This window comes from Mus musculus, chromosome 15 (genome assembly GCF_000001635.26).
Source record: "Mus musculus strain C57BL/6J chromosome 15, GRCm38.p6 C57BL/6J".
Lineage (NCBI taxonomy): Eukaryota > Metazoa > Chordata > Mammalia > Rodentia > Muridae > Mus > Mus musculus.
In genome coordinates, this window is record NC_000081.6 from 23,246,738 (window position 1) to 23,270,061 (window position 23,324).

At 37.3% G+C, this 23,324-nt stretch overlaps 1 protein-coding gene across 8 annotated transcripts in view; it reads left to right on the top strand.

The window, feature by feature from the left end:
* Positions 1-23,324, top strand: part of Cdh18 (cadherin 18) — a 928,594-nt gene that overhangs the window by 697,840 nt on the left and 207,430 nt on the right. For all 8 annotated transcript variants that reach the window (XM_006520095.4, XM_011245360.3, XM_006520094.4 and 5 more), the window contains one exon: positions 12,872-12,991. In XM_006520095.4, the coding sequence (XP_006520158.1) occupies positions 12,872-12,991 (120 nt within the window). The remainder of the gene's footprint in view (positions 1-12,871; positions 12,992-23,324) is intronic.

The following is a 23,324-nucleotide window of genomic DNA, read 5'->3' on the forward strand; positions in this document are numbered from 1 at the left end:
CTTTACTTCTGATAGCTTGTCCTGAATTTCCTCTAGAATTTTCAGCCCTATCTTAATCACTTGATAACATGTGAAAAGGAACAAAAGGGCTCCTAACACCAGAAAAAATTCAAGGCCAAACATATTCCACTTTACTTCTGATAGACTGTCTTGAATTTCGTTAGAAAGTTCAAGATCAGACTTACCTCGTAAAGCTGTACTCACTGGTACTCTCGTTCCCCAGCTGAAAAGTTCTGAATTCATACAGTTGAATCCTTCTTAACAGTCTGCTTTACGGGAACCTTTATTACCGCGACCCGCAGTTCTGGTTCTGGAATGAGGGATCTTCCTTCCGCCAGTCCCGAGTTTTTTCTCGTCCCGGAATTCGGCACCAATTGTTATTAGACGCGTTCTCACGACCGGCCAGGAAGAACACCACAGACCAGAATCTTCTGCGGCAAAGCTTTATTTCTTACATCTTCAGGAGCAAGAGTGTAAGAAGCAAGAGAGCAAGAAGCAAGAGAGAGAGAAAACGAAACCCCGTCCCTCTTAAGGAGCATTCTCCTTCGCCTCGGACGTGTCACTCCCTGATTGGCTGCAGCCCATCGGCCGAGTTGACGTCACGGGGAAGGCAGAGCACAAGTAGTCATAAGATACCCTTGGCACATGCGCAGATTATTTGTTTACCACTTAGAACACAGCTGTCAGCGCCATCTTGTAACGGCGAATGTGGGCGCGGCTCCCAACAGTAATCCTTCTTGAATTCTTTGTAAAGTTGTACAAAGATTTATCTTCCCATAAATTACTTTGTTTTATCATAGAAAGTTTTCATTTTTATTCAAATTTACAAGTTACTTTTTTCTGGGCTGAAATATATGAGTTAACAATCGTGGTCTCTCATGACATAAAGAAAATGTTTATCTTCTCTCTGGCCTTCAGGTTTTCCTGTGAATTTAGTACATTCAGTGTTATTCTAGTAGTCTTTCCTTTATAGATGATTCAACTATTTTCACTTGCAGATTTTGTTACCTTTGATTACTCTCTGTTTTAATGTTTCAACTATAATAAGGCATGGACAATTTCTTTTCCTTCCTTCCTTCCTTCCTTCCTTCCTTCCTTCCTTCCTTCCTTCTTCCTTCCTTCCTTTCTTGCTTTCCTTCTTCTATCTTTTTGCTTTTTCAAAAATTTCTTGTCTACTATATGTTCTGTCAGTCTCTTGTAGCTAGATAAGCATCTCTTTTTTCCAGGTCTGGAAAACATACTATTTTGTTGGAGATATATCTGTATGCCTTCATTACAGTTTTATCTTATTTCTGCAATCCATTTTATATATTTTTTCTGAAATACCAATACTTCCATTCAATTTTTATTGACTTTTATTGAGTGTTCTAACTCTAGTAATTAGCATTCCAGCCCTGGCTCTGTTTCAACCTATCCATTCTGTGGGTGAGACTTTCCACTGAAGTTCATAATTGATTTCTTGAATTTTTCATTTATAACATTGTTCCAATTTAGCTTTTCTTTAAAATATAATCAAATCCTATTTTTACGTGTTCACTTTTTCTTTTTTTATTTTGATTTTTTTCTTTTGGTTTTGTTTTTTTTTTTTAATCACTTATTCACTATTATAATCATTGTTTTGAGTTGTCTTTAGTTTGTCCACATTATTTTCAATACTGGCTATTACTATGGGATTTGTATTTTTGGAACTGACATAATATTTTGTTTTTACTCAATGGTTTTTGGTTTAGATGCAGAGTTTGGTTGTTGTGGTGATGGTGTTGGTGTTGGTGGTATGTATGCATATTCAAATCAGGTTTCTTCTTTCTGATAAAACTATATCATCACACAAGATTGATTAGAGGACAATTTTAGACTTTTCTTGCCTGGACCTAAGTTGGAAATGGGAATGAGAAACAAGAAAAATATTAGCTGTTAATCAAATATTGATCTTTTATAAGGAGAGCTATTCTTTGTTTCCCAGAACAAACTAATAATCGTTATCTAAACTCCTCTGAGTCTGATTCTCAGATGGAACTAGTTTATGGATTTGTTCCAGTAGATAATAAAAGATAATGAATCAGTTACCTGTGCTAATTACGACCCCTTATGATTCTGTATTTTATATGTACCTATTGTCTGACCATGATCCTTTGTGTTCTCCATCTCTAATTTAACCTTAGACAAAATAATTCATTATTCTGTAAAAGAATAGCAATATACTATATATTACAGTAGGACAGATGTTTATAGAAATAATTCTGAGTATGAAAACTTGGTGAATTATGGTTGCTCCCAATGCAGAAACCAAATTCTCAGAGTAAGGATGAGAAAAGCGCTAACATATAAGTGTAAATATAGACACTGAAAAGGTAGCTTGACAATATGTTGATTTATCAAGACAGAGATAGGCAGTTCCCTGCTAGTGCCTATGAGCTTCAGAAGTCTAGGTTATTGACTAGTTTACATTGCAAAGTCTGAGTTCCTTCTAGCAGAGGGGCCAAAGGGACTATCAAAATGCAGTGACTTATCATGATAATGATGAGAAGGGTATTCAGCATATTGTTGCAGTCAGGGTTCAACAATGGACAATGGATCCTTCCCTCATTGCTTTATCATGACTTACTCACTAAATGAGCAATGAATTATTTTTGATACTTGGGTTTATCTATTCTGCCTTTATTAATTTAAGAAAAGCATTCTCTCAAATGTAATTTTAAAGCATCCAGATTTTCTAAAAATGGCAATATTTGATGGACAACTTTATGTATTTTTTCAGCTTCAAATAGGTGAGGGAGTATGCTTTCTCCATATAGTAAAGTATCTTTCTATACAGTTAATTATTTTTATTCATACACTGATAAGGTCATAAAATATCTGCCAGATCCTAATACAAAGAAGAAGTTAATACTTTGACTGTAGAAGCCATAAGATTTACATGTTAAATTAGTCTTCATATTACAGTAGATTATAGAATACCACCTTTATACTGCCTGGGTTCTATGAGTACACAGTTAGCAGAGTGTACACATTTATAGGTGAATTATAGGAAGCTACATACTAATACTTTCTGCATAAATCAATATTCAATAAAAATATATTCATTACCAGTTAGAACAATATTTTACTGAGAGTGGGAAAAAACTGTGTAAAACATATAATAGAAAAATAATATAATGTGAGACCAATGAAAATAATCGCTGCCCAGTGGTTGTAGGTCTTGAGGCTGTACTATAATATGACCAAAGAGATGAGACGTAGAGAGGGGAAAAAATGATTGAGAAGGAAATATAACTACTAAAAAATACCAGCACCGTTGTGTTTCATAAAAAGAAAGAGTCAGGATATGCTTTGTAGAGGTGCAATATGATGCAGTGAAAGGGGTTGCCTTTGGGGGCTCATGCTGAGATATCCATTCCCCCTGAGGTACCACCCTTATGAGGGGTATAGTATGGAATAGAGTTTATTTAGGGCGTGGGGAGTGGAGTTGAAGGAGTACAGAAACCTACACACAAACACACACACATACACACACACATACATACACACACGGGGGTGGGGAGAGAAAGAGAGTGAGAGAGAGAGAGAAGGGAGAGGGGAGAGGGGAGAATTAAAGCACAGAGGTGGGCCAAAAACATGTGGAAAGTGGGTGGGGGGGAAATGAAGAGGGGTCAGACAGGATAAAAGTAAGAGTGTAGGAGAATAAGAGAGTGATGAGGGGCTAAGAAGCCCCCCTTTTGATAAACAACCCAAAAATATCAACTATATATATATATAGTTAAGGATGACCAAATTCTTGTTCACCTTCCATGCCTGTAAAGAACATTTCAGCATTCATTCCTAAGTGCACCCACCTTTCATCATAATCCCTCTCTACTGTTCCTCATTTTGATTTTAAAAACTGAACCTGAGAATTCATTTGGTGTCTGTATATCCCAATGGAATTGGGCAGCTACATACAGGAGTAAATGCTTTTTCCCTTTTCTTTTTTTTTTTTTTTTTTTTTTTTTCCATTTTTTATTAGGTATTTAGCTCATTTACATTTCCAATGCTATACCAAAAGTCCCCCTTACCCACCCACCCCCACTCCCCTACCCACCCACTCCCCCCCTTTGGCCCTGGCGTTCCCCTGTACCGGGGCACACAAAGTCTGCGTGTCCAATGGGCCTCTCTTTCCAGTGATGGCCGACTAGGCCATCTTTTGATACATATGCAGCTAGAGTCAAGAGCTCAGGGGTACTGGTTAGTTCATAATGTTGTTCCACCTATAGGGTTGCAGATCCCTTTAGCTCCTTGGGTACTTTCTCTAGCTCCTCCATTGGGAGCCCTGTGATCCATCCATTAGCTGACTGTGAGCATCCACTTCTGTGTTTGCTAGGCCCCGGCATAGTCTCACAAGAGACAGCTACATCTGGGTCCTTTCGATAAAATCTTGCTAGTATATGCAATGGTGTCAGCGTTTGGATGCTGATTATGGGGTGGATCCCTGGATATGGCAGTCTCTACATGGTCCATCCTTTCATCTCAGCTCCAAACTTTGTTTCTGTAACTCCTTCCATGGGTGTTTTGTTCCCACTTCTAAGGAGGGGCATAGTGTCCACACTTCAGTCTTCATTTTTCTTGAGTTTCATGTGTTTAGGAAATTGTATCTTATATCGTGGGTATCCTAGGTTTTGGGCTAGTATCCACTTATCAGTGAGTACATATTGTGTGAGTTCCTTTGTGATTGTGTTACCTCACTCAGGATGATGCTCTCCAGGTCCATCCATTTGGCTAGGAATTTCATAAATTCATTCTTTTTAATAGCTGAGTAGTACTCCATTGTGTAGATGTACCACATTTTCTGTATCCATTCCTCTGTTGAGGGGCATCTGGGTTCTTTCCAGTTTCTGGCTATTATAAATAAGGCTGCTATGAACATAGTGGAGCATGTGTCCTTCTTACCAGTTGGGGCTTCTTCTGGATATATGCCCAGGAGAGGTATTGCTGGATCCTCCGGTAGTACTATGTCCAATTTTCTGAGGAACCGCCAGACTGATTTCCAGAGTGGTTGTACAAGCCTGCAATCCCACCAACAATGGAGGAGTGTTCCTCTTTCTCCACATCCTCGCCAGCATCTGCTGTCACCTGAATTTTTGATCTTAGCCATTCTCACTGGTGTGAGGTGGAATCTCAGGGTTGTTTTGATTTGCATTTCCCTGATGATTAAGGATGTTGAACATTTTTTCAGGTGCTTCTCTGCCATTCGGTATTCCTCAGGTGAGAATTCTTTGTTCAGTTCTGAGCCCCATTTTTTAAGGGGGTTATTTGATTTTCTGAGGTCCACCTTCTTGAGTTCTTTATATATGTTGGATATTAGTCCCCTATCTGATTTAGGATAGGTAAAGATCCTTTCCCAGTCTGTTGGTGGTCTTTTTGTCTTATAGACAGTGTCTTTTGCCTTGCAGAAACTTTGGAGTTTCATTAGGTCCCATTTGTCAATTCTCGATCTTACAGCACAAGCCATTGCTGTTCTGTTCAGGAATTTTTCCCCTGTGCCCATATCTTCAAGGCTTTTCCCCACTTTCTCCTCTATAAGTTTCAGTGTCTCTGGTTTTATGTGAAGTTCCTTGATCCACTTAGATTTGACCTTAGTACAAGGAGATAAGTATGGATCGATTCGCATTCTTCTACATGATAACAACCAGTTGTGCCAGCACCAATTGTTGAAAATGCTGTCTTTCTTCCACTGGATGGTTTTGGCTCCCTTGTCGAAGATCAAGTGACCATAGGTGTGTGGGTTCATTTCTGGGTCTTCAATTCTATTCCATTGGTCCACTTGTCTGTCTCTATACCAGTACCATGCAGTTTTTATCACAATTGCTCTGTAGTAAAGCTTTAGGTCAGGCATGGTGATTCCACCAGAGGTTCTTTTATCCTTGAGAAGAGTTTTTGCTATCCTCGGTTTTTTGTTATTCCAGATGAATTTGCAAATTGCTCCTTCTAATTCGTTGAAGAATTGAGTTGGAATTTTAATGGGGATTGCATTGAATCTGTAGATTGCTTTTGGCAAGATAGCCATTTTTACAATGTTGGTCCTGCCAATCCATGAGCATGGGAGATCTTTCCATCTTCTGAGATCTTCTTTAATTTCTTTCTTCAGGGACTTGAAGTTTTTATCATACAGATCTTTCACTTCCTTCGTTAGAGTCACGCCGAGATATTTTATATTATTTGTGGCTATTGAGAAGGGTGTTGTTTCCCTAATTTCTTTCTCAGCCTGTTTATTCTTTGTGTAGAGAAAGGCCATTGACTTGTTTGAGTTAATTTTATATCCAGCTACTTCACCGAAGCTGTTTATCAGGTTTAGGAGTTCTCTGTTGGAATTTTTAGGGTCACTTATATATACTATCATATCATCTGCAAAAAGTGATATTTTGACTTCCTCTTTTCCAATTTGTATCCCCTTGATCTCCTTTTGTTGTCGAATTGCTCTGGCTAATACTTCAAGTACTATGTTGAAAAGGTAGGGAGAAAGTGGGCAGCTTTGTCTAGTCCCTGATTTTAGTGGGATTGCTTCCAGCTTCTCTCCATTTACTTTGATGTTGGCTACTGGTTTGCTGTAGATTGCTTTTATCATGTTTAGGTATTGGCCTTGAATTCCTGATCTTTCCAGAACTTTTATCATGAATGGGTGTTGGATCTTGTCAAATGCTTTTTCTGCATCTAACGAGATGATCATGTGGTTTTTGTCTTTGAGTTTGTTTATATAATGGATTACATTGATGGATTTTCGTATATTAAACCATCCCTGCATCCCTGGAATAAAACATACTTGGTCAGGATGGATGATTGCTTTAATGTGTTCTTGGATTCGGTTAGCGAGAATTTTATTAAGGATTTTTGCATCGATGTTCATAAGAGAAATTGGTCTGAAGTTCTCTATCTTTGTTGGATCTTTCTGTGGTTTAGGTATCAGAGTAATAGTGGCTTCATAAAATGAGTTGGGTAGAATACCTTCTACTTCTATCTTGTGAAAAAGTTTGTGCAGAACTGGAGTTAGATCTTCTTTGAAGGTCTGATAGAACTCTGCACTAAACCCGTCTGGTCCTGGGCTTTTTTTGGCTGGGAGACTATTAATAACTGCTTCTATTTCTTTAGGGGATATGGGACTGTTTAGAAGGTCAACTTGATCCTGATTCAACTTTGGTACCTGGTATCTGTCCAGAAATTTGTCCATTTCGTCCAGGTTTTCCAGTTTTGTTGAGTATAGCCTTTTGTAGAAGGATCTGATGGTGTTTTGGATTTCTTCAGGATCTGTTGTTATGTCTCCCTTTTCATTTCTGATTTTGTTAATTAGGATTTTGTCCCTGTGCCCTTTAGTGAGTCTAGCTAAGGGTTTATCTATCTTGTTGATTTTCTCAAAGAACCAACTCCTCGTTTGGTTAATTCTTTGAATAGTTCTTCTTGTTTCCACTTGGTTGATTTCACCCCTGAGTTTGATTATTTCCTGCCGTCTACTCCTCTTGGGTGAATTTGCTTCCTTTTTTTCTAGAGCTTTTAGATGTGTTGTCAAGCTGCTAGTATGTGCTCTCTCCCGTTTTTTCTTGAAGGCACTCATAGCTATGAGTTTCCCTCTTAGAAATGCTTTCATTGTGTCCCAAAGGTTTGGGTACGTTGTGGCTTCATTTTCATTAAACTCTAAAAAGTCTTTAATTTCTTTCTTTATTCCTTCCTTGACCAAGGTATCATTGAGAAGAGTGTTGTTCAGTTTCCATGTGAATGTTGGCTTTCTGTTATTTATTTTGTTATTGAAGATCAGCCTTAGTGCATGGTGATCTGATAGGATACATGGGACAATTTCAATATTTTTGAATCTGTTGAGGCCTGATTTGTGACCTATTATGTGGTCAATTTTGGAGAAGGTACCATGAGGTGCTGAGAAGAAGGTATATCCTTTTGTTTTAGGGTAAAATGTTCTGTAGATATCTGTCAGATCCATTTGTTTCATCACTTCTGTTAGTTTCAGTGTGTCCCTGTTTAGTTTCTGTTTCCATGATCTGTCCATTGGTGAAAGTGGTGTGTTGAAGTCTCCCACTATTATTGTGTGAGGCGCAATGTGTGCTTTGAGCTTTACTAAAGTTTCTTTAGTGAATGTGGCTGCTCTTGTATTTGGAGCATAGATATTCAGAATTGAGAGTTCCTCTTGGAGGATTTTACCTTTGATGAGAATGAAGTGTCCCTCCTTGTCTTTTTTGATGACTTTGGGTTGGAAGTCAATCTTATCAGATATTAGGATGGCTACTCCTGCTTGTTTCTTCATACCATTTGCTTGGAAAATTGTTTTCCAGCCTTTCATTCTGAGGTAGTGTCTATCTTTTTCTCTGAGATGAGTTTCCTGTAAGCAGCAAAATGTTGGGTCTTGTTTGTGTAGCCAGTTTGTTAGTCTATGTCTTTTTATTGGCGAGTTGAGACCATTGATGTTAAGAGATATTAAGGAAAAGTAATTGTTGCTTCCTGTTATTTTAGTTGTTAAAGGTGGCATTCTGTTCTTGTGGCTGTCTTCTTTTAGGTTTGTTGAGGGATTACCTTCTTGTTTTTTCTAGGGCGTTGTTCCCGTTCTTGTATTGGTTTTTTTCTGTTATTATCCTTTGAAGGGCTGGATTCGTGGAGAGATAATGCGTGAATTTGGTTTTGTCGTGGAATACTTTGGTTTCTCCCTCTATGATAATTGAGAGTTTGGCTGGGTATAGTAGCCTGGGCTGCAGTTTGTGTTCTCTTAGTGTCTGTATAACATCTGTCCAGGCTCTTCTGGCTTTCATAGTCTCTGGTGAAAAATCTGGTGTAATTCTGATAGGCTTGCCTTTATATGTTACTTGACCTTTTTCCCTTACTGCTTTTAGTATTCTATCTTTATTTAGTGCATTTGATGTGCTTTTTCCCTTTTCATAGTACTTGAGTCTGGAGTGTCATTGTTCAGTGATTCATGAACCCTAACAATTCTAATCAAGAAACCTAAAACTGAATGAGGAATACTCTCAATGAATCTACATAATCTTGAAAAATATTTACTTCACTAGTATGGCAGAAGTAGACTGAATTTACTCTTTATTTTCAGTTTTGATTATTTTTATTGGTTACTTTATTTGCTTACATTCAAATGTTATCCTCTTTCCCTGTTTCTCCTCCACACAGGCCTTATCCCCTCCCCCATACCCCCTGCTTCTATGAAGGAGCTCCCCTATCCACCCACACACTCCAGCCTCATTGCCCTAGCATTCCCTTACACTGGGTCATAAAGCCTCCACAGTACCAAGGGGCTCCTGCCTCATTGATGCCAGATAAGGCAATTCTCTACTACATATGCAACTGGAGCCATGGGTCCCTCTATGTGTACTCTTTGGTCTAAAGACTAAACCACTGTCTAAATAGCCACTCTTTTACTGAGTCAGGCATGCCTGGCTATTGCCAGGTAACTGTGAGGCAGAGTTTAGAACGAATACTAGGAAGCCCTGCTCCAAAGGCAATTCATGAGGAAAGGGAGGAGAGGGGAATGGAGAGAGGAGCTCTCAGAATATGTGTGGGGACACTCTCTTGCTTTATAATTTTCCCCTTTTCAGTTGCTCATGAATGCCAAAGGACACCAGTGCCAGGAGTTATATTATAAGAAGAGAGTCAAGGACCAACAAATTACCTTATCTTTCAGCATATGAAAATATTACTTTTAGAATCAGTGAGAATGGCAAGCATATGATTAGCCTCATTACTTGTACAGTAACTTCCTCTGTAGGAAAAAAAAAGCATACACATTGTTCATAGTTGCAGGGGAGTTCAACGGTGCCCATGCTTTGTAGTATAATACCATCTACCTCTATCTCGCTTTAATTGTTTTTATGTGTGTACTTGTATTTGTCTGCGTGTAGGTTGTGCATATGATTATAAGTGTTCTGAGAGGCAAGGCTAGAAATATCAGATCCCTTGGATCTGGAGTTACAGGAGGCTGTTTGTTGCCTGACATTGGTACTGGGAATTGAATCCAGGCCCTCATTAAGGACAAGAAGTACTGAGCCGTATATTCAGCACATACTTTGAGAGGAAATGTCAGGAAAATATGGAACAGTTTAAGGAGAGGCAGGAAATTATGACTGCATAGCGCCATTGATTATATAGAGGTTTTTCAGAATAGAAATGTTTGAATGGTATAGCTTAAAAAAAATCTCAACATGATTTCTTTGTAAATATCATTATATATAACATTCACTATATATTGATTGAATTACTACGTGGCCTTTTGACATCCCATTAAAATAATACTTAGCATCTTCTTTCATTTAAAGAAGAGAATATAAAACTTATTTGTCTAATCAGAAATATTACATTAGATAGTTCAGTAAGCATGTAAATTAACACAACAACAACAACAAAAACAGCATATTAATTACTTAAGCATATAGGTAGAATAAAATATGTGTGTGTGTGTTGTGTGTGTGCACATGAATGTGTGTGTGTGTGTGTGTGTGTGTGTGTGTGTGCATTCGGTCGTGTGTGCTTCTGTGTATGTGTGTGTGAGTGTGTGTGTGAGTGTGTGTGTGTGTGTGTTTGTGTGTGTGTGTGTATGTGTATGTGTGTGTGCATTCGGTCGTGTGTGCTTCTGTATGTGTGCTGTGATTAGCACAAATGTGAACATAGAGCATCATAAGGAAGAAACAGGACAATTTACAGGACTTGATTCTCTTTCCACCATGTGGGTTTAGAGAATATATTTCAGGTCATTAAACTTTGCAGTAAGCAAGATGTCCATCTGCCAGATGCAAAAATAGTGATTTTTGTTGTTGTTGTTGTTGGTTGTTACACACCACAGATGTTTCAGTAAGTGTTATATTAAGCATATTTTTTTAAAAAAATTATAACTGTTAAATGAATAAAGTATGGTCCTTCTACACAATGACTAAAAGTCACTGTTATTAGTCTGTTGCTGAAATTCCAGTGTTCCTGTTTAGCACCAAATAATGCTGAGTCTTAATGGATCTTGCTTTCTCTAAAAGCATTGGCAAGCCTTCTAAGATGTAAGCCTTAAGAGCTTCCTTCAGAGAAGTGCTTTCAGCCCTCAGAAATCTGCTTATTTTTATCCAAAGTTTTTACCCAGCACCAATTCCCTTGGGATTTTAACAGAGTTGTGAACTCTGACACATCATGTGTAGCAGTTGGCAATTTCAGAGAGTATTTGCTTAGTATTTAAATGCCTTATTAAATATGTCAAATTGGTCTTTAGGGACTTTCAAAAAAGTACACTCAATCGCTTCTCATTGATATGCAATTTGATAAAATGTGTGCTATTTAAAAAGCACCAGAACAAAGAGAAGCCAAGTGCAGGGAGTGACACAGCTGATTCCCCAGAGGAAAAAGGACTTAAGTTTTATTGTAAAGAAGGTATTTGGAAAGCTTTTTTCACGTATTTAAATATGTTCAGATTTGTTTAAAACATCAGCTAAGAGGAACTAATCCTCAGACTGTGAACAGCAAGAATGTGCCACAGGAAAGACAGAACAAAACCCTGCGTGAGAAATGGCTTATGTACTTCAGAGTACAGTGTCTCCAGAGGTGCTGTTTTCAATAGAAGTGCTCTGCAAAAGGGACATGTTTCCGTACACTTGGGCAGGATTTCTTTAAGGAAAAATAAGTGTGGCAGCGAATGTGATGTAGGCATAACAGGTATTAGTGAAAGCAAAGTAATTCCCAGAGTATTAGATTCTTTATTCAATATTCTGACAGACTGGTTCAATTTTAGTCCTTATTCTACATATCTTCCTTTGAACATTGGAAATTCCTTTATACCATTGACACAATGGTACAAAGTTGAAGTGAAGGAATTGCTGGGTCCACTGTGAGAGGATATTTATTGACAGCAAGAAATGCTGATGGAAGCATTTCTCACACTTACAGTCTCACCTCCACTCACTTGCTGCCTGGCATGTGCATAAAATGAATATAAAAACAATAAGAATTAAACAAAAACTTGATTTTATCATATAAACTTTTAAAAGAAAGTAATGTTGTTTATTAAAATGATGAATATAACTGACCCATTAATTTCTTTTACAATGTCAATTAGTGGGGCACTAATCATATTTGATTCTCCAGAACTATTAATCTGAACCAGATTCAATCAACACATGACAGTATTCACTTTTATTTTATCTCACTCAGCAATGTAGTTCGTACTAAATATCATAGAGAATTATTTATTCTTTCCTTCTTGGTTTTTAAGGTTAGAGTCTTGCTGAAATTCAACTATCAATGATGAGGACAGTGGCATTCATTCACCAGAAACTGCAATACCCTGCACTCAGTGTTGCACTGTTCTATAAACAGGTGGCTTACCTAACAGAAGCATTTTGTCTCACAGCAGTAGAAACTCAACATAGGAGGCAACTGTTTTCAGTTCCGTGTTATCCCCAAGAACAGTCTAGTGTGGCCATAATACAACATCAAGCAACTGTTTTTAATTTGAGGTCCTATGTTCTTGATAGCCTGTGGAGAAGATAAAACATACAATTGTAACATAAATTTAAGAAGTAAATTTTAGGGGGCTGGACAAATGCCTCAGTTTCCAATTGGCTGCCATTCTAGATGACCTGAGTTTAGTTTGGCCTATGTTGGGTTGCTCAAAACTGCCTGTAACACAAGGTCCCAAGTATCCAATGCCATCTTCTGTTTTTTTTGGGTACCACTACATATACACACACATGCACATAAGTAAAAATTAAAACAAAAAGGAATCTTAAAAGGAGAATTACATTTTATAGGACATAGGAAATTGCGTTGAAATTGCATCAACCTCCTTTAGTTGTGTTCAAATGAGTTCTGTGCTAAGTACCATCAGACACTAAAATTTGTTTTCCTGAATGCACAGGTACCTCTGTTCTGCAGGTGACAGCTACAGATGCAGATGACCCCACCTATGGGAACAGTGCTCGAGTTGTTTACAGTATCCTGCAAGGACAACCTTATTTCTCTGTAGATCCTAAAACAGGTTAGTGCATTTGTGTACCTCGGTGTGCAAGTGATTCCGTCAATGAAACGAAATGACTCTCTTTTCTGTTTACTCCTTTTCCCCGTAATTAGTGACATTAAATGCCATTAAATTTACAGCTATTTTTCTAAAGCAGTTTAAATATAAAGATGACTGTTTATTTCTGTTATTCATACCAATTAAAATTTACCATTGAATGTTTCTATAACATTTAAGACATACTCTTTATAAAAGAGATATTGAATATTATATTAATAGAATAATCTTTCCAAACATGTCTTGGTTTATATATTGCTTTTAATTGTCTATCAAAGATATCAAACTATTATTAGAATTTCTAATACTTTTTAAGAATTTGGTTGTTAAATATATGCCCTGTTACTCATGAATACATGAAAGTATGTGTTTATGTATATATGCAAACTAAATATCAATAATGATACACATTACCATGAACTAATTCTATGTCTTCTCTTTGGATTAACTTTTTGGAATTAGAAATTCTTTCAGCCACCTAATATTTAATTAAAGAAATTAAGATAATTACCCACATTGTTAAGTGTCCTCTTTTAAAAAAAAACTTAGAGAAACATATGAATTCTCTCTTCTTTCTTCATTCTGGTAAATATTGACGTATTTCATTCCATCATTTGAACTAACAGTACTTCATATCCTTTTGCTTTATCATTCTGCTAGAGAAGACATACACAGCACATGTCCTGGTTAAGTGATTCCTTCATGATAAAACAAGCGAATTAAAGCCTGTTTCCAAATAAGGAAATGTTTAATATTTAACATGTGGCTCTTGGGATTAAAATTTTAAAGAATTTCAAAATTCATTGTGAAAGAAAAGATATCTGGGAGGCTCTAGCAGGCACCTGGGTTGATTATGATCAAACGAGATGCACTCTTTCACTGTTAACATGGGATCTTCATGGGTGTACTGTGACTTAGTTAATGCAGATCCTTAACATGGGATGTTCATGGATGTACTGTATATGGGTTAATGCAGATCCTTTATGGATGGTGCACTCTTGGTTAACAGAGAATCTTCATGGATGCACTCTGTTATAGTTAACCTGGGATTGTCATGGATGCGCTCTGACTCAGTTAACATGGGATGTTTATGGAAAATTAAGAGTCCTGTAGCAATGACCAAGGAAGATACACCTGCTCATAAATGTCTCCTTTAAAACATTACTTTACATAGCTAGTAAGAAATCAATTATTATTTATTTAGCACATTTATAATTAAATTTATAATAGTATCATTTCCCCCCTTTTCTCCAACCTGTTATCCCCAGGTTCCTTGTGCCAACACTTTCAGTACTTCTTCCTCAATTCCTAGTAAATTGATAAATTTTCTTCATTATTATTGTTACTATTATTGTTACAGACAAGTGTATGTTTATGTATATGTATTCACAAAATTCTAAATACAATTATCTTAATTTCTTGAAGTTTCTCTCTCCCTTCTGTGTCTGACTGTCTGTCTCTGTGTCTCTGTCTGTCTGTCTCTGTCTCTGTCTTTATCTCTGTGTGTGTGTGTTTCATCTCTGACAACTCTGTATTGGTTACCTAATTAAGAGGGCTCATTCATGATCAAGGGGCTCAATCATGGGAGGGCCTAACTCTCCTTCTCCCATCAACCATTATTTGCCTCTAGTATTTTTGTTTGACTGGTTGGTTGAGTAAATACTTCTTTGTTTGGTTGTTTGGTTGCTTTTGTCTGAGAGAGGGAACACATAACATTTTCCTGTTCCACATTAGCTGCTTATTGTTATGAAGTTATTTCTTAGAGGGTGTTTCACATCATGATTCCTGATATTCAATCTCTAACAGTCATTTATACCCTTTAAGGAATTGTTCCCCTCGCCGTAGACACATGAGCTGTAATAGTCAATGTCACCATTCAGGTTGGGTTCCCCCAAGATCTGGTGATCTGTGTATTGTGTCAACCAAGTAGGGTGTTAAGAGTCTATATTTTTAGACAGTTACGGAGACTACCCTGGTCAACTATTCAAAAAAAAGTTTCTCATGACTAGTAACAGGGGTTTTGTTTGTGAAAGGGATTCTTCTTTAGCTGAAAGGTTTAATTCATGTCTGTTTCTAATAATCATATATAAAAAAGTACATACCACTAAAGAGAGTCAGGTCTTAAGCATACTTTCAGGACCTAGTGCAACTACAGTTTTGTGATTAGAATTTATTATCATGTGTAGAATAGAAATTGACTAGGCAATATGCCTTCCTTTCCATAAGGTGTTCCAGCATTCAAATTCACTGTCAGGAGCAGACTTGAAAAAATCTGTATGTCTACATTTTCCAAAGGAAGTTATGTGGAGCCTACATTCAATGAGACAGGTGTAGGTGAAAAACCAGTGCACATGAGAGCACTTGTGTATTCACGTTTTGAGAAAATTAATTATAGTGTAGATGAAATATTTGAACGATGAATTTAAAAGATGAACATTATAAACAAACACCATTAATATATAAATTGTGTGACATTCAAATTATTGTAGTTTCAAGATATTAGTAAATAGTTAGGGAAGAATTCTCATCAAACTGGTTTTAAAATGTAGTGTTATCTACATTACTGTTCAACTGAAAACTCTTGAAAATCTGAACTACCTTACTACTTGATATAAGTGGTTCTCATTGTCTTGTTTTCTCTAAATCATGATTTTGCTAAATACAAGAAAAGTTCATTTCTAGTTTAAAGACATAAGTCTTTAGATGAAAGAAGTAATCATATAAAATATAGCAATGCTATGTTTTGTATTATGCACAAACATCTGTGTGTACATACACATGTATACCCTGATAAATCTTCAGCTCATTAATGTTATGTATGTCAAAAGCTTTCTTATAAGAAAATATCTTATTTACTTAATAATAAACTGAAATAAAGGTATAAATTATATTTAAAATGATAGTGATCTTATTATGCCTATTATTAGTTAACAAATGTTAAATTTATGCATGTGTCATGCTGTATGAACAGTTGCAAATATTTACATGTGAGTCCGTGCAAATGAGGGTCAGTAGGAACTTGTGTAGGAAAAGCAGGCTTTGAGGGTGATGTTCCTCTGCCTGTGTAGGCTGCTTTAATTTGGGTTTTATAGCAGTTCTCCTCAGCATGCCTTCAGTGGCATAACATTTAAACACAATTAGAATTTGGGTAGAGTTCTATATCTTAACAGGTAAAACAAGAAACTAAGACAGAATTTTATGTCAAGTATAAATAGACTCTAATACAGTTTCTAATGTATAGAATTCTATTAGGTGTGCACCTTTTTCTTTTCTTCAGAATGTGTAATGTGATAAATGAAATGCATGTGTCTATAATGGTTTGTGTTCATATTAGCTTTTCTTCTGTTTAAAGCATCATGAGACCTGTGGGTCTTTATCCTACATGTGATGTCAGCAATGAAATAAAGTATGTAGAAGGTAACATTTGGCGTTAGGCCGTTATTGCACAAAGTGCTAAGGAGAGTTCTAAGATAAATATCCCCTATTCTCGTAACAGCTTCCGCTTTTGGGGTACTTATGCTTAAAAATATTATTACCTTATAATTAAACATGTTCAGAACGAATGGTTATAGTTGCAATTGTGCTTCAAAATACCTTGCATATAATCTAAACAGACAGTGAAAATTAGAGAATCAGGTGATACAACAGGATTTTCTATAAGAAGCATGGCAATGCCAGACAGTAGGGGCGCACACCTTTAATCCCAGCACTTGGGAGGCAGAGACAGGCAGATTTCTGAGTTCGAGGCCAGCCTGGTCTACAGAGTGAGTTCCAGGACAGCCAGGGCTACACAGAGAAACCCTGTCTCAAAAAAGAAGAAGAAAGAAGAAGAAGAAGAAGAAGAAGAAGAAGAAGAAGAAGAAGAAGAAGAAGAAGAAGAAGAAGAAGAAGAAGAAGAGAAGGAGGAGGAGGAGGAGGAGGAGAAGGAGGAGGAGGAGGAGGAGAAGGAGAAGGAGGAGAAGGAGGAAGGAGAAGGAGGAGGAGGAGGAGGAGGAGGAGGAGGAGGAGGAGAAGGAGAAGGAGAAGGAGAAGGAGAAGGAGAAGGAGAAGGAGAAGGAGAAGGAGAAGGAGAAGGAGAAGGAGAAGGAGAAGGAGAAGAAGAAGAAGAAGAAGAAGAAGAAGAAGAAGAAGAAGAAGAAGAAGAAGAAGAAGAAGAAGAAGAAGAAGAAGAAGAAGAAGAAGAAGAAGAAGAAGAAGCAGCAGCAGCAGCAGCAGCAGCATGGCAGTACTAGTCATTTACAAAGGTGTGCTTTAAGAGTTCTATTTAACTCCTTTCTCCTAATTCAATGATTCATCTCAACACATTTCCAATTACTTTTATTAAAGAGCAATTATAATAATGCATAACTTTTGTGTCCAAGTAACATTGAGATTTCAGTGCTTATCATTAAAATTTCTACTTGTAGTTCCTTACATTTGTTACATAATAGGTTCATTTTGGTATTCACCTTGACTTTATAACAATGAGTTTCAAAGAGCCTGTTTTTCTTTTTGAGAAATACTGCTTTAATACCTGTATCCAACTATGAATTATGATCCATAATTACATATTCATTGATATTTTAATATTACATATTAAATATATTACATCAATATTTTAATAACACATGGAAATTTAAACTGAAGTCCATTACTTTGTATTGTGAACCCAAACTCCTATGAATAACTTATAAACTGTGTTGCCCTTATTATAATTGGTATGGTTTTCCTCAGTATATAAGACAACTGAAGAATACCTACTAAAGTAATATTTTAAGCACTAGTTACCACTTGAAAAGTAGAAAAGCTTATTGCAACAAAATATCAAAAAGTATACTATCTATGACATATTAATATAAATAAAGCATTCATGTAGTAATGTTTACCATTATAGCAAGCAGGAATTCTTTTGTTTTGTTTTGTTTTGCTTTGTTCTTTTTCAATTTTTTATTAGATATTTTCTTCATTTACATTTCAAATGCTATCCGGAAAGTCCTCTATACCGCCCTCCTCTCTGCCTTGCTCCCCTACCTACCCACTCCTACTTCTTGGCCCTGGCATTCCCCTGTACTGGGGCATAGAAAGTTTGCAAGACCAAGGGGCCTCTCCTCCCAATGGTGGCCAACTAGGCCATCTTCTGATACATATGCAGCAAGAGACACGAGTTCTGGGGGGGGTACTGGTTAGTTCATATTGTTGTTCCATCTATAGGGTTGTAGACCCCTTCAGCTCCTTGGGTACATTCTCTAGTTCCTCCATTGGGGGGCCCTGTGTTCCATCCAATAAATGACTGTGAGCATCCACTTCTGTATTTGCCAGGCACTGGCATAGCTTCACACAAGACAGCTATATCAGGGTCCTTTCAGCAAAATCTTGCTGGCATGTACAATAGTGTCTGGGTTTGGTGACTGATTATGGGATGGATCTCCAGGTGGGGTAGTCTCTGGATGGTCTATCCTTTCGTCTTGCGAAATATGTTGTACTTGGAGTATCTTATTAGAGAGGAACGTGGAAGTATCATTGTCTCTACCCAGTAGAGATCTCAGCCCAGTCTTGCATTTAGTGTCAACATCATTAGAAGTAAACATTATGCTAAAGATGTCCCTGCTCCTTTCAGATGCACAGAGCAGTAGTTGAATAATCCATTGGCTTCACATAGAATTGAGTTTCAGTATCTAGTCTGAAGAAGCAGAAATTGAGAAGAAACCATTCCAGTGCCTTAGGAGCAGAATATTAAGTATTATATCCAGCAGAAGTGTTCTGGCTTTAATTGGGAATGAATTCTATTTCTGGCTCTTACTTTGTTAGTGACCTAATGTTTCTTTTTACTGGAGGTTTCACAACTAGCAACAGAAGACATTCCATGTTATTTTCCATGAAAGCACACCAGATATGTCTGTGCCACAAACAAATTCAATTCTCCTCAGATCAGTTGAGGAAATGTAAAAATCTAAATACAAACAGAAGTCAGCAATAAAGAATAACTTAAGAACTCTTCACCACATGTGAGGTGAGATGGATATACACTTTTTAAAATGTGCTGAGTATATTCTGTCAATCTACAATCATGTCATTCATATATTTGAATACATGATACAGTTGGCTTTTGATACTTGCTAAATAAAATGGTCGAACAGTTTTGTTTCCATTTTAATTTTTACTCTATAAAGATGAATTGTAATTTTTGTATCATCTCATAGTGTATATATATATATATATATACATATATATATATATATATATATATTCATTTTGGCAAGCATGTTTATTTATAACATGTAAGCAGATGAAAATATTGAATTTACACATATCATGTTTAATATTCAGGTATAGGAAAGTAAAGTAGTTTTAATGCTTTCCATTAGTTTTATATAGAGAAGTACATACACTTGCTTTTAGCATTCATAGTGTGGTTTAGCACTTAAATGTTGTTTGCTGTTCAATGTTAAATAAAAAAAATAACACTGAATAGCAAATTTCTTGTTAATCTCACACTTCTGTAGGAATTACATTTTGCACAGGATTCTCCCTCATATATTATAGAGCTTTCTATTTAGTTGTAATCTATAATACCAAAGACACACACCATATCATTAATTACTGATGTATAGCATATTAAACATGCAGTGATGAAAATCAATTGGCACTCAAGAGATTCTTCTTACAATTAATTTATTTTAACCCTTCAATATGACATCAATGTGAATTTAAGGTTATAATATCTTAAAAGAAATACACTTTTTAAAAATTATTTTGGAGATAATTCATGCATTGATACAAATGTGCAACTTAATATTTACTAAATTATTCACATTCCAGAAAAATTTACATTCCAGTTTCTCTGTATATAAATTTATAATGGTGATGCCTATCTGGATTACACTTCCACATTGCTGTTTATCACCATTTGAAGTCAGGACTGGAACTCAAGCAGGTCGGGAAGCAGGAGCTGATGCAGAGGCCAAGGAGGGATATTACTTACTGGCTTGCTTCCTCTGGCTTGCTCAGCTTGCTTTCTTATAGAACCCAGGACTACCAGCCCAGGGATGGCACCACCCACAATGGGCCCTCCCATGTTGATCACTAATTGAGAAAATGCCACACAGCTGGATCTTGAAAGAATGATGAAATTTCAAGACCTGTAAGTCATATAAAGTACTCAGAAATTGCTGGTTGTTTGTGAGCCTAGAGGCTGTCTGGGGCTGAGAGTAAAGAAAAACAATCCTGGGCATGCCCCATAGTTAAAACATTCCTGGAACAGCTTGACCATAAAGATAAAGAGGAATGTGAGGACATAAGAGGGATATCTGAACTGAGTCAAACTGACCAGATACTCTGCTAGCGTTGATAAACATCCAACTCACAGAACTCTGACACCCTGATCTACACATACATATCATTTTTCTGCTGATGTTTGAATAAGCCAATAGTGTGTTGCTATGCTGAATTCCACACCCTTAAGTCCCTTACCCCATAAAAACCCCTAGCTTTCTAGCCTCGTGGCTGACATCCATTATCTCCTGTGTGGGATGCATGTCGGTCTGGAGCTCCATCATTAAACTACTTCATGTAATTACATCAAGACGGTATTTTCGTGATTGTTTGGGTGCCTGCTGAATTGGGAATTGAATGGGGTTTTCCCCACTAGGTTCTATCAATCTCATGGAGGCTTTTTCTCACCTGGAACTTCTTTCTCTGTGATAACTCCAGCTTGTGTCAAGTTGACACAAAACCAGCCAGTACACAAAGTATCTCAATGATCTGCATCCTGTTTATTGTTTAAGATTAATAAAACTTCAATAATATTAAATAATGGGTACATATGCCTTTGTAGTAGTGTCACCTGGAATGGGGAAAAAAAAAGACTGACTGTGTTGTATAAAAGAAATATTTAGCCTAGGTGCATACAGCTAGATACTATTTGAATTTGGTTTTGTCCTGAAATATTTTGGTTTCTCCATCTATGTTGATTGATAATTTTGCTGGCATTTGTGTTCTCTTAGAGTCTGCATGAACTCTGACCATGCTCTTCTGACTTTCATAGTGTCTGTTGAGAAGTCTGTTGTAATTCTGATAGGTATACCATTGTATGTTACTTATCTTTTTTCCCTTGCATCTTTTAATATTCTTTCTTTGTTCTGAGCACTTAGAGCTTTAATTATTGTGTGGCAAGAGGATTTTCTCTTCTGGTCCCATTTATTTGGTGTTTTATAGGCTTCATGTACCTTTATGTCCATCTCTTTCTTTAGGTTGGGGATGTTTTCTTCTATGATTTTGTTGAAGACATTTTCAGGCTCTTTGAGCTGGGAATCTTTGTTCCCTATTCCAATTATTCTTAGATTTGGTCTTTTCATTGTGTCCTAAATTTCTTGATTGCTTTGGGTTAGGAGGTTTTTTATGTTTTGAATTTTCTTTGACAGTCGTATCGATCTCTTCTATGGTATCTTCTACACCTGAGATTCTCTCTTCTATCTCTTGTATTCTGTTGGTGATACTTACATCTGTAATTCCTAATAATTACATCTCTTTCCTAGGTTCTCCATTTCCACATTTGCCTCCATTTGTGTTTTCTTTATCCTTTCTATGTCCACTTTTAGGTCTTGGATTTCTTTTTCCAATCCCTTCTCCTGTTTACCTGTGTTTTCCTGTATTTCTTTCAGTAAGCTTTTTATATCCTCCTTAAAGGACTCTATTAGCTGCATGAGATAGGATTTTAGATCAGCTTCCTGGTTTTCAGATGTGTTTGTGTATTCAGGGCTTGTTGTGGAGGGAGAGCTGGTTTCTGATGATGTCCACATATATTGGCTTCTGTTGCTTATGGTATTGTGCTTGCCTTTCGCTATCTGGATATCCCTGGTGTTTGTTGGTCTAGGTGACTGTCTGGAGTCTGCTTCTCTTTTCTCTGGGTTGCTTCAGGTTTCCTCATATGCCTGCAACCTTGGCTGTATCAGACCACCTGTGGGACCTTCCAACTTGGGACTCTTCAGAGGGGCAGAGAAGCTGCTGATCTGTTGAACTTGCTGTAATAGATCTCCAAGGAGGCCTTCAGACTGTTGGGTCTAAAGTGGAGCAGTCAAGCTGTTGTCCAACTGCTCTGAGTGCAACCTGCCCTTAAGAGTGGATTGTTGGGGCTGGAGAGATGGCTCAGCAGTTAAGAGAATTGACTGCTCTTCCAGAGCTCCTGAGTTCAAATCCCAGCAACCACGTGGTGGCTCACAACCATCTGTATCAAGACCTGATTCCATCTTCTGGTGTCTGAAGACAGCTACAGTGTACTTACATGTAATAAATAAAATAAATCTTAAAAAAAGAAGAGTGGATTGTTTCCCAGTGAGACTCTAGTAGATCAAAACTCATTTGTGATTTGATTGGTTATCAATTAGAAATACCTTCTGGGTTATGGATCAGGGCTAGTGTCCATGTCCCTGGAGCCCATCTCACCTAGACCTGTGCAGGACCTGTGCATACTGCCACAGTCTCTGAGTGTATCTGTGGACTTGCCTTGCTATGCCTGGAAGGCCTTGTTTCTTTCCTGTCATCCATCATCTCTAGGTATTACCATCCTTCTGACTCCTTTTCTGAGCCCTAAAGGAAAGGAGTTCATGGAGACCCCTCATTTAATACTGAATGTTCCAAGGTCTCTTACTCTCTACACTTTGTCTCTGTATTTGTTACCAGATGCTGCAGGAGAAGGAAGAGGCATCTCTGAGGACTGCAGAGGAAGGCCCTGATCTTTAACAGGGTGTCAATATGAGCCATGTTATGGCTCGTTTCTTTAGCAGGACAGAAGTATTTGATTTCCCCTTGGTCCCTGTCTTTTGTTCTCAGGTTCTGAGTCAATTGAACTATTTCAGGAAAGGATTCTGGCTCATGGTATACAGCTTCAATCCAGTCCGATATTGGTTTGTTACTTTCGGAGTTATGGTTACTATTGCTAGGAGCAGGCTACAGGGGGAAGCTGCTTTCTTGCTTGTTCTTCATAGCTTTTCCAGTTGTTTTCTCATAGAAATCAAGACAACAAACCCAGGCAGGTTACACACACACACACACACACACACACACACACACAATGGACTGAGCCCTCCATCACTAATCACTAATTTAGAATTGACTATTTCTTTGTCAAGTTGATTAAAACTTGCCAGCATAATTGCTATCACATGCTGCGTTCCACCACTGTAGTAGCAGCACACTATTATGGACAGAAGGTTTTATGACTGTATGGTGTTTACCCTTCTATTCCAGCATCGTGCAGAGTACCTCAGTAGAGATGAAAGCTCTAGGTTGCCTACCAGTATAACTTTTTCCATGATCAATG